This window comes from Pristiophorus japonicus, unplaced genomic scaffold (assembly GCF_044704955.1).
Source record: "Pristiophorus japonicus isolate sPriJap1 unplaced genomic scaffold, sPriJap1.hap1 HAP1_SCAFFOLD_29, whole genome shotgun sequence".
Classification (NCBI taxonomy): domain Eukaryota; kingdom Metazoa; phylum Chordata; class Chondrichthyes; family Pristiophoridae; genus Pristiophorus; species Pristiophorus japonicus.
The window spans coordinates 5,255,704-5,268,069 of NW_027252668.1; the positions used below are offsets into that span (position 1 = coordinate 5,255,704).

The 12,366-nt window shown below is 46.3% G+C and overlaps 1 protein-coding gene across 2 annotated transcripts; it reads right to left on the reverse strand.

Annotated features, from left to right (window-relative positions):
* Window positions 1-487: 487 nt before the first annotated feature.
* LOC139248317 (zinc finger protein 551-like) lies at window positions 488-11,856 on the reverse strand. 2 transcript variants are annotated; one of them, XM_070872114.1, is made up of 2 exons: window positions 11,831-11,856; window positions 488-2,503 (listed from the first exon to the last, which is right to left on the reverse strand). In XM_070872114.1, exon 2 carries the CDS (start codon window positions 2,394-2,396, stop codon window positions 1,527-1,529), a length of 870 nt encoding a protein of 289 aa, XP_070728215.1. In that variant the 5' UTR covers window positions 2,397-2,503; window positions 11,831-11,856; the 3' UTR covers window positions 488-1,526. The 2 variants fall into 2 exon arrangements, with proteins under 2 accessions (XP_070728215.1, XP_070728213.1); XM_070872112.1 differs by lacking the exon at window positions 11,831-11,856 and adding an exon at window positions 6,197-6,380.
* Window positions 11,857-12,366: the final 510 nt, after the last annotated feature.

Genomic DNA, 12,366 nt, shown 5'->3' on the forward strand with positions numbered 1-12,366 from the left:
TCTGATATCTATCATTATCTTCCTCACTGTTCACCATACTTCCAAGTTTTGTGTCATCTGCAAATTTGGAAATTGTGCCCTGTACACCCAAGTCTAAGTCATTAATATAGATCAAAAAAAGCAATGGCCCTACTACCGACCCCTGGGGAATACCACTTCCTCCAGTCTGAAAAACAACTGTTCACCACTACTCTGTGTCACTTAGCCACTTTCATATCCATGCTGCCATTGTCCCTGTTATTCCACGGGCTTCGTTTTGCTGGTATTGATAACATGGCCGGGTTCACTAAACACAAAACCCAGTCTGTTAATCACTTCCAGCTACTGGACTTAGCGTGTACCCCACAGCATCGCTTCTTCCTCCAATATGTGAATAGAGCATCACGCCTGCAAACCTAGTATAAGTTTATATCCACTTAGGAAATCTATTTAAGAAAAGCCTGCAGACCGATGAGACACTGTTAAGGTGCCAGTGTGCTGCTGGTTTGCTCGGCATTTTGCCTGTAATGGACTCTGTATTTTGGTCTCCGTATTTAAGGAAGGATATACTTGCATTGGAGGCTGTTCAGTGAAGGTTCACTAGGTAGCTTCTGGAGATGAGGGGGTTGTCTTATGAAGATAGGTTGAGTAGTTTGGGCCTATACACATTGCAGTTCAGAAGAATGAAAGGTGAACTTATCGAAACATAAGATTTTGAGGGGGCTCGACAAGGTGGATGCAGAGAGGATATTTCCACTCATACGGGAAATTAAACAAGGGGACATAGTCTTAGAATAAGGGGTTGCCCAATTAAAACTGTTTGATGAGGAATTTTTTCTCAGGGTTGTAAATCTATGGAATTCTCTGCCCAAGAGAGCTGTGGAGGCTGAGTCTTTGAATATATTTAATGCGGAGATAGACAGATTTTTGAGCGGTAAGGGAGTAAAGGGTTATGGGGAGCGTGCAGGGAAGTGGAACTGAGTCAATGATCAGATCAGTCATGATGTATTGAATGGCGGAGCAAGCCCGAGAGGCCAAATGGCTTACTCCTGCTCCTATTTCTTATGTTTCTTATGTTCTAACTGAACATTTCTCCCAGTGTAACCTTGTCTGTAATGAAATATGTGTCTTTTAATAAGCCTCAGGTCCTTGTTCATGACTGCTGCAGATTCCAGAGTTGATTCCGGAGATGAGGGGGTTCGACTTATGACAATCGGTTGAGCCTATACACATTGGAGTTCAGAAGAATGAGGTGATCTTAGTGTGGCCCTGAAGGACTGTGTCCAGGCTGAAGTTTTGTTCTCCCTGTATGATCCTCCCCCCAGATTGTCCTTTCTCAGCTCCAGCCAGGTGATGCTAAACATTCAGGTGAGAAAGACAGCAATGTGTTGAAAGCAACACTAATTTATGTGTCGATATATCAAATATTAAACTCCAGTCCAGTTACAGGAGTTATTAACATCAGCGTTACAGGAGTTATAAATCCCAATTGTCAGAATGAACACGATTCAGTCCCGGATGTGATTAGCAGAATCCAACCACTGCAGTCACTTGTGAATTCGCTGGTGTCTCAGCAAGTGGGATGACCGACTGAATCGCTTCCCACAGTCGGAGCAGGGGAATGGCCTCTCCCCAGTGTGAACTCGCTGGTGTCTCAGCAGGTTGGATGACCGAGTGAATCCCTTCCCACAGTCAGAGCAGGGGAATGGCCTCTCCCCAGTGTGAACTTGCTGGTGTATCAGCAGGTTGGATGACTGAGTGAATCCCTTCCCACAGTCAGAGCAAGTGAACGGCCTCTCCCCAGTGTGAACTTGCTGGTGTGTCAGCAGGTTGGATGACTGAGTGAATCCCTTCCCACACTCAGAGCAGATGAACGGCCTCTCCCCAGTGTGAACTCGCTGGTGTGTCACCAGGTAGGATGATGTCGTGAATCCCTTCCCACACTCAGAGCAGACGAACGGCCTCTCTCCAGTGTGAGTGTGCTGGTGTGTCAGCAGGTTGGGTGATGTAGTGAATCCCTTCCCACATTCAGAGCAGGTGAAAGGCCTCTCCCCGGTGTGCACTCGCTGGTGTAGCAGCAGGCTGGATGACTGAGTGAATCCCTTCCCACACTCTGAGCAGGTGAACGGCCGATCCCCAGTGTGAATTCGCTGGTGTCTCAGCAGATGGGATGACCGATTGAATCCCGTCCCACAATCGGAGCAGGTGAACGGCCTCTCCCCAGTGTGAACTCGCCAATGTATTTTCAGCTGGGACGGGTAGTTGAATCGTTTCCCACAGTCCCCACATTTACATGGTTTCTCCCCAGTGTGACTGCGCTTGTGTCTCTCCAGTTTGGATGATCGGCTGAAGCCTTGTCCACACACAGAGCACGTGTATCGTTTCTCCCCACTGTGAACGATGTCTTCTGCTTCCATGGTCAAAAGCTGATAATATTCCAGTCCCAATGTATCGAGTGACTGTCAGATCTTGAGGTGATCTTAGGTTTGAGCTTCCAGTCTACAAATCCTCCCCTTTTAACACCCTGTAAAGTGAATTTCAAACAGGAAAAAGTAAGTGAGAGAGAACCACAAAAACACAAAGGCAGGTTGTGAAATTGAGCTTGATGAATCTGGTCATTTGTGGGGCTGGCACTAGAAAAAAGTGACCACGAAAGCTGCCAGTTTGTCGTAAAAACACATCTGGGTCATGACTGTCCATCAGGGAAGGGAACCCACCTCCCGTGACAGTCCCACATGGGAAATTGTTGGTCCCACTGGGCCCAGAAGTACTGGGGGTGAAAGCCAGCAGCTTCTCCCTCCTCCCCACTCCAACTCAAACTGATGCAACAAACAGACCCACACAGGAGGTCAGGGAGAGACTTCCACATCCAGCGCCCTCCCTGATACAGAGCGGCTGGGAATTGCTGGGCCTGCTGTATAAATGCAAGTTGTTGTCTTGCAGGGGGTGGCACTCTCCCTGGGGTTTGCTGGTGCCGGGCCTGGCGGCTCTGACTCAGGGCCCGAGAGTCGCACTCGGTGTTACCCGAGAGCCGCGCTCGGTGTTGTCTGGGGCCTGAGAGCTGCACTTGGTGTTACCCGAGGCTTGAGAGCCGCACTCGGTGTTGCTGAGGCTATGCTCGCTCCGCTCAGTCTCAGGAAAGCGCTCTCCGGAGACCAGCCCTTCCTGCACCAACACGCTGCCCCCCTGCTGATGGAGATAGGGCATATTTCCCCACATGGAGCACTCTGGGTAAGATCATCTGCCATTGTCAGGGAGTGGTACAGCACAGAAGATGGCCATTTGGCCCATCGTGTCAATGCTGGCTCTTTTGTGGAGCTGTTCAATGGCTCTTCCCCCTTTGCTTGGTATATTTTTTCCTTCAAGTTTTTATCCAATTTCGTTTTGAAAGTTACTATTCAATCTGCTTCCACCACCCTTTCAGACAGTGCATTCCAGATGATAACAACTCGCTGGCTAACAAACGATCCGACATCTCACCTCTGGTTCTTTTGCCAATCATCGGAACTCTGACTCATCTGGTTACCTACAATAATGCCACTGGAAACAAAATTGTTCATGATTTTGTACATCTCTTATCAAATCTCCTTTTACCCTTTACTGCTCTCCGGAGAAAACCTTCTCCAGTTCTCCACAACACTGAAGTTGTTCATTCCTGGGACCATTCCTTCTGCAACCTCTCTAAAAGCTTGGCATTATTCCAAAGTTTGGAGCTCAGAATTGAACACAATACTCGAGCTGAGGCCTAACCAGTGCTTTATAAATGTTTATTTCTCTGATGGGGTTTAAAGGGCGAGGTCCATCCAGTCAGTTAGAAGTGTCAATCAGACTGTGAACCTAATGAAGCGCATTTGGAGTAGAGAGCCAGGGTCACGCTGTGTAATCAGGCACAAACAATCCTGCACAGCCCACACATCACTTCTTTCCCATTTGGCGCAACAATTCATTTGATTTGATTTCAAATAGTTTCGTATACAAATTGAATCATGTTTCGATGATTGTTTTTCAACTCAGATTCAAGGCCTCAATTTTTCTCTGTACAGTCACACGATTCCAATGCTGGGACTGTACATGGGGATTCTAAACCCTGGGACTGTATCTGGGGATTCTAAACCGTAGGACTGTACATGAGGATTCTAACCCTGGGACTGTACATGGGGATTCTAACCCTGGGACTGTACATGGGGATTCTAACCCTGGGAGTGTACATGGGGATTTCAACCCTGGGACTGTACATGGGGATTCTAAACCTGAGACTGTACATGGGGATTCTAACCCTGGGATTGTACATGGGGATTCTAATCCTGGGAGTGTACATGGGGATTCAAACCCAGGACCAAGAACTGGAAGGGCAGATTTGGCTGGATAGCTCTTTGTCGGCAGGCATGGACACGATGGGCTGAAATGGTCTCCTTCCTGCTGTATATTTATATTATTCTATGAACCCTGGGACAGTACACGGTGATTCTAAACCTAGGACTGTACACGGGGATTCTAAACCTAGGACTGTACATGGGATTTCAACCCTGGGATGATACATGGGGATTGCAGCTTTGGGACTGTAGTCCATTATTAAGGAAGCAGCAGCGGGACAGGTGGAAAAGCACAATTCAATCAAGCAGACTCAGCATAGTTTTATGAAAGGAAAATCATGTTTGACAAATTTGCTGGAGATCTTTCAGGATGTAACGAGCAAGGTGGATAAGGGGAAACCAGTGGATGTTGTCTAGTTGGATTTCCAGAAGGCGTTCAATAAGGTGTCACATAAGAGCTCATGGGGTTGGGGGTAATATATGAGCATGGATAGAGGATTGGCGAACTAACAGAAAATAGAGTCAGGATAAATGGGTCATTTTCCGGTGGCAAGTAGTGACTAGTGGGGTGCCGCAGGGATCAGTGCTGAGTCCTCAACTACTTACAATCTATATTAATGACTTGGATGAAGGGACCGAGTGTAATGTAGCCACGTTTGCTGATGATACAAAGATGGGTGGGAAAGAAAATTGTGAGGAGGACACAAAAAATCTGCAAAGGGTTATAGACAGGCTAAGTGAGTGGACAAAAATTTGGCAGATGGAGTATAATGTGAGAAAATGTGAGGTTATCCACTTTGGCACAAAAAAATAGAAAAGCAAATTATAATTAAATTGGAGAAAAATTGCAACCTGTTGCAGGAGACCTGGGGGTCCTCATGCATGAAACACAAAAAGTTAGTATGCAGGTTCAGCAAGTAATCAGGAAGGCAAGTGGAGTGTTGGCCTTTATTGCAAGGGGGATAGAGTAAAAAGCAGAGAAGTCCTGCTACAACTGTATAGGGTATTGGTGAGGCCACAGCTGGAGTACTGCATGCAGTTTTGATCTCCATATTTAAGGAAGGATATACTTGCACTGGAGGCTGTTCAGAGAAGGTTCACTAGGTTGATTCCGGAGATGAGGGTGTTAACTTATGAAGATAGGTTGAGTAGGTTGGACCTCTACTCATTGGAGTTCAGAAGAAGAAGAGATGATCTTATTGAAACATAAGATAATGAGGAGACTCGACAAGGTGGATGCAGAGAGGATATTTCCACTCATAGGGGAAACTAAAACTAGGGGACATAGTCTCAGAATAAGGGGCTGCCCATTTAAAACTGAAATGAGGAGAAATTTCTTCTCTGACGGTTGCAAATCTATGAAATTCTCTGCCCCAGAGAGCTGAGGAGGCTGGGTCATTGAATATATTTAAGGTGGAGATAGACAGATTTTTGAGCAATAAGGGAGTAAAGGTTATGGGGAGGGGACAGAGAAGTGGAAGTGAGACCATGATCAGATCAGCCATGATTTTATTGAATGGCAGAGCCGGCTCCGGGGCCCAAATGACCTACTCCTGCTCCTCTTATGTTATGTTCTTATGAGATAATAACCCTGGGACTGTTCACGGGTATTTCAACCCTGAGACTGTACATGAGGATTCTAACCCTGGGAGTGTACCGCTCTGGGGCTTTCCTGTTACAATTGTCTGGCATGTAAACTGTAAGCTTAGCACTGAGCAGCGCCTTTAGGAGAGAGGGTAAGAATTCCGAGGTCTCCAGAGTGAGAATAAAATAACTAAGTTGTTGCTTTAACCACGAGGAACGGTTGGAAAGACACTAACGCATTTCACATTGCTCCTGCACCAAGATGGCCGCGCATGCGTTTGGTTGCTCACTGAAGCAAGATGGCGAACCACCGAACTTGCCTTCCTGTACAAAGATGGCCGCCATTAACCTGGGCCTGTGACCGGGAGAAAGCCTCGAAGCTGCAATCGCCGATATTCAGGTTGTTATTCCGGGCTTCCGACGGGCACCAATTGTTTATGAAGCCTCCCCGACTACCCGATGGTCCATTACTCCCCTCTGCCACGCTGAAAATGGCCGCTTGTACAGAACAGATTCTCACTGAGTCCGTTCCGCCATTACACGCACCGCGCATGCCCTACACAAAGCCAGGTCCCACGCCTGCGCACTGGGATCCTGTAGTGTGAGTTCAGCACATTCTCCGTGCCGGGAATGCTGGGTAAATACGCCGCCATCGGAAAATCCTGTTAGTGAATGGAATCTGATTTACTGTGATTGCATTGGGCACTGAATCATGTTCATTCTGGCAGTTAGACTTTGTTTCGGCTGCTCTTAATAACCCCTATAACCGTGGTGGAGATTGATTATAAATATTAAATAAATCAGCTTGTTTCAAACACCGTGTGTTGAATATTTGATTTCGCCATAATAAGAGACGACTAATTAATGTTCTCTTCCCTTCCATTTTGGGCCTTTTCTTCCTCGAGATTATTTCACTTCTCACGCAGTTCATCTTTTACCACATCAAATCCCAAGCTTCTTTCGTTTGAGTATACGGTTTGTGGGTGTCATGGACTGAACCGGAGTGTCTCACTTTACACTCATTTGACATTCCTTTCAACCAACCCTCAAAAGAACTATCTTACTGAAGACTGGAAATCTGCTATTTTCTGTATTGTTTAACCATTTTTGAATGCAGTTAGTAGAACTCCAAACATACTGCATGTGATTGCCTTTGAAATGTTCTGATCTTTGTAATTGTATTTGCTAATTTTGATGGGTTAGTTAATTACAATTACTTGTTACTAACATACCTTGCAGTATTACTTGCATCAAAATAATTGTTTAACTACTTCCTTATCATGTCTTTAGCTCCCCCTCTGATCTCCGTTTCCACTTGTGGGGAAATCTAGAACTAGGTGGCACCATCTGAGAATAAGGGGTCGCCCATTTAAAACGGAATTGAGGAGGAATTTCTTCTCTCATAGATTCGTGATCTTTGAAATTCTCTACCCCAGAGAGCAGCGGAGGGTGAGTAATTGAATATATTTAAGTTGGAGATGGACTGATTTTTGAAGGATAGGGGAGTCAAGGGTAATGGGGAGAGAGCAGGGAAGTGGAATTGAGGCCAAGATCAGATCAGCCATGATCTTATTGAATGCTACTATTTCTTCTGTTCCTATCTCTTATGTTCTTAGCCTTGGTTAGGGGCTGGGTATAATAGGTTTAGAGGTCAGTGGTTGTGGCTTGTGGTTACTTGTTACGATTGGGATTTTCGTGGTTAGGGCAATCAATAGGATATTCGGTTTAGGATATAGAGATTAACTTAGAAAGCACCATTGGCAATATAAGTGTCATTGGATGTGCCAATTTCCATTTCATGTTTTTAACCGCACACAGACGAGTCACAAAACAGCCTCACAATGTGTTCATTCAAGGAACCTTCTTTCCTGCGCAAGCCTCATTTCCTCCCTTCTTTCACATAGAAACATAGAAAATAGGTGCAGGATCAGGCCGTTCAGCCCTTCGAGCCTGCACCACCATTCAATATGATCATGGCTGATCATGCAACTTCAGTACCCCACTCCTGCCTTCTCTCCATTCCCCCTGATTCCTTTAGCCATAAGGGCCACATCTAACTCCCTTTTGAATATATCCAACGAACTAGACTCAACAACTTTCTGTGGTAGAGAATTCCACAGGTTCACAATTCTCTGGGTGAAAAAGTTTCTCATCTCGGTCCTATATGGCTTCCCCCTTATCCTTAGACTGTGACCTCTGATAGAAAGCCTCAGACCTGAGACTGCCACATGTAAAGTCCTGCAGACGGCGATGCGCCATTTTGCCCGCTGTTCCAGCCCGTCACTGTTCCATTCCCGGGCCCTCCGTGTGTGATACAAAGTCTGGGACTGAACCGCCCGCTCTCAATCTGTGAGCTCAACACAGCCCCGTTATCCCAGTGACAGAGCGTGGCCCCGGTAACCCGGGCAACCCTCCTGTTCCTCACCGTCACTCACACAACGGCCCCGCCCCGGTAACCCGGACAACCCTTCTGTTCCTCACCGTCACTCACACACCGGCCCCGCCTCGGTAACCCGGGCAACCCTTCTGTTCCTTACCGTCACTCGCACACTGGCCCGCGCCATCCGCCCGGCCAGCGCAAGAGGCAAACCCCGCCCATTGGGAATCCCCGGATTCATTGCAGGAGCGACATTGCGCCTGCGTGGGGGAGCAAGAATACTTCACTGCAGCGCCGCCAGTGGTGGGAGGACTACATCGCAACATAGCAACAGGAGGTGGCCCTTGAACCCCTCCAACATGTTCCACCATTGAACTGGGTCATGGCTGATCTGTACCTTGACTCCATGGGCCTTCCTTGGTTCCAGAATCTTAATGCCCAACAAACATCTAATAATCTCAGTTTTGACATTTTCAAATGAACCCCAAACTCAACAGCATTTTGGGTGGAGAAAGTTCCAGATTTCCACTAATACAAAAGCAAAATACTGCAGAGGAAGGAAATCTGAAATAAAACAGAAAATGAGATGGTGTATATCTGCTGGGCTCTGCCTCAGACTGGAGTCACCTCTTTGATCAAACCCCTTCTAATCTTACAACATAGGAGGCCATTTAGCCCATCCAATCTGTACTGGTTGGTGAAAAGCTGTCCCAACTAAGCCCACACCCCAGCGTTGTCCCCAAAACCCTGAAAATGGGTCCTCTTAAAGTACAGGTCCAATTGCTTTTTGAATGTTCCTATGGAGTTTGCTTCCACCAGTCTCTCAGGTGGTACATTCCAGATCTGAAACCTCTGCATAAAACACATTCTCCTAATTCCACTCTAGTTCCTTAGCCGATTATTTTAAAACTGTGATCTTTGTTTACAGCCCAACTGGTCAGAGGAAATATTTCTTTCGACTTGCTCTATAAAAATCTCTCGCAATTTTGAATAACTCTGTTGGATCTCCTCTTAACCGTTTCTGCTCTAAAGGCAACAATCCCAACTTATAGAAACATAGAAAAGAGGTGCAGGAGTAGGCCATTTGGCTCTTCGAGCCTACACCACCATTCAATATGATCATGGCTGAGCATGTTTGCAACTTCAGTCCTCCATTCCTCCTTTCTCTCCATACCCCTTGATCCCTTTAGCCGTAAGGGCCACCACTAATTCCTTTTGAATATATCTAACGAACGGGCCTCAACAACTTTCTGTGGTAGACAATTCCACAGGTTCAGAATTCTCTGAGTGAAGAAGTTTCTCCTCATCTCGGTCCTAAATGGCTTACCCCCTTATCCTTAGACTGTGACCCCTGAGTCTGGACTTTCCCAAAATCGGGAACATTCTTTCTGTATCTAACCTGTCCAATCCCGTCAGAATTGTATATATTTTTATGAGATCCCCTCTCATTCTTCTAAATTCCAGTGAATATAAGCCTAGTCGATCCAATCTTTCTTGATAGGTCAGTCCCGCCATCCCAGGAATCAGTCTGGTGAACCTTCGCTGCACTCCCTCAATAGCAAGAATGTCCTTCAAGTTAGGAGACCAAAACTGTACACAATACTCCAGGTGTGGCCTCACCAAGGCCCAGTATAACTGCAGTAAGACCTCCCTGCTCCTATACTCAAATCCTCTCGCTATGAAGGCCAACATGCCATTTGCCTTCTTCACCACCTGCTGTAACTGCATGCCAACTTTCAATGACTGATGTACCATGACACCCAGGTCTCGTTGCACCTCCCCTTTTCCCAATCTGTCAGTTAATATTCTGCCTTCCTGTTTTTGCTACCAAAGTGGATAACATCACATGTATCCACATTATACTGCATCTGCCATGCATTTACCCACTCACCTAACCTATCCAAGTCACCCTGCAGCCTCTTAGCTTCCTCCTCACAGCTCACACTGCCACCCAGCTTAGTGTCATCTGCAAATGTAGGGATATTACATTCAATTCCTTTGTCTAAATCATGAATGTATATTGTAAATAGCTGGGGTCCCAGCATAGAAACATAGAAAATAGGTGCAGGAGTAGACCCTTCGACCCTTCAAGCCTGCACCACCATTCAACAAGATCATGGCTGACCAGCCACCCCAGCACCTCCCCACTACGCCCCCTCCACAACCCCCGACCCCCCCAGCCGCATGGAACCTTCCAGCACCCCACCAGTCACTGCCTGCCGTTCTGAAAAGAACCCGTTTGTTCCTACACTTTGCTTCCTGTCTGCCAACCAGTTCTCTATCCATGTCAATACATTACCCCCAATACCATGTGCTTTAATTTTGCACATCTCTTGTGTGGGGCCTTGTCAAAAGCCTTTTGAAATTCTAAATACACCACATCCACTGGTTCTCCCTTATCCACTCTATTAGTTACATCCTCAAAAAATTCTGGAAGATTGGTCAAGCATGACTAATCTCTCCACATAATTGAAGTCTCAGGTATCATCCTGGTAAACCTCCTCTGTACCCTCTCCAACACCTTGGCATTCTTCCTAATGTGTGTTGCTCAGAATTGTACACAATACTCCAGCCTCACCACTGATTTGTAATGGGTTAGCATTGAACCCCTTGTTTTTATGTTTAGTGCTCCATTTAAAAAGTGAAAGATCCCATACACTCTCTTAAATGTCTTATCAGCTTACCCTTCCATCTTCAAACATTTGTGGATATTTACCACCAGGTCTCTCTGCTCTTACATCCCCTCAAAATAGTACCGTCTGCATTATACTGCTTCTCCATGTTGAACTTCCCAAAGTGTATCATTTCACACTGAGCTATAATAAATTGCATCTGCCATGTTTCAGTCCAGTTCACCAGTCTGTCTGTGCCTTTCGAAAGCCTGCTGCGATCCTGCTCACCATTTACTACAATCAACTTTCTTGCCCTCAGCAAACCTCGAAGGTCCACTCCCGATAGCGAAGACCAGGTCATTTAAAATATAACCAGAAAAGCAAAGGCATCAATTGTGACACCTGGTTGACCCAATGTAAACTTCTCCACAGTTGGAGAAACATCGGTCCACCACTGCTCTCTGCCCCCTGTCCCTCAGCTAATTACATATCCAATTTACCACTGTCCCTTTAACACATGTGCTTCAATTTTACAAACCAGTCCATTATGTGATACTTTATCAAATGGCTTTTCAAAGTCCATGTATACAACCTCTACTGCACTTACCTCAACACTGTGATACTTAATTTACTCTAAAAACACACACGATTCAATGTGACTGTGTGTTCAGAGACAGAAACTGATCTTATTTCATGTCCCACTGCACGACCTCCTGCTGGATAATTGTGCTCGGTGGTCAGACTCTCCCAATCTCATTCCCATCATTTCCTGCCTTACCTTGTAATCTTTGTGTACTGTCTACAGGACCAATGTGTATCTGAGTCAATGGGACTCTCTCTGACCTTTCTCAGTGGTCCATCCCCAGGACCAGGGTGTATCTGAGTCAATGGGACTCTCTCTGACCTTTCTCCTCAGTCCATCCCCAGGACCAGGGTGTATCTGAGTCAATGGGACTCTCTCTTACCTTTCGCCCCTGTCGATCTATGGAAGCTCTTTGAATCAGAAGGGTTATCTCTGGTTGGTGCTCTCACAATCCTGTGCTGGTTCACCGGCCATTGTTCCTCAGTCTACAGTCCCTGTTTCCTTCCACCTGTGGAACTTTCTCAATCACTCCATCATTCACCGGAAGATCTAATAATGGCAGGGCAGAAAATGAGACAAATATTGACGGTGTGCAGTGGAATGTAATGTATACTTTTCTGACGCTTAATAAAACTGAAAGTTCAGGGTTGAGTATTCTTGTTGGAGTTTGTCATTTCCCCGGCAAGCCAACGGGAGCATCACACAAATTTCCAGAGTTCTTGACAAAACTGCGTAATTTACTGTCTATTGCTAAGACAAACCAGCACTGTGTGATCTCACTGTGTCCATCCTCCCCGGGTTACACACTGTCTGATCTCACTGGACCCATCCTTCCCGGGTTACACACTGTCTGATCTCACTGGGCCCATCCTCCCCGGGTTACACACTGTCTGATCTGACTGGGCCCTGGGGTTACAC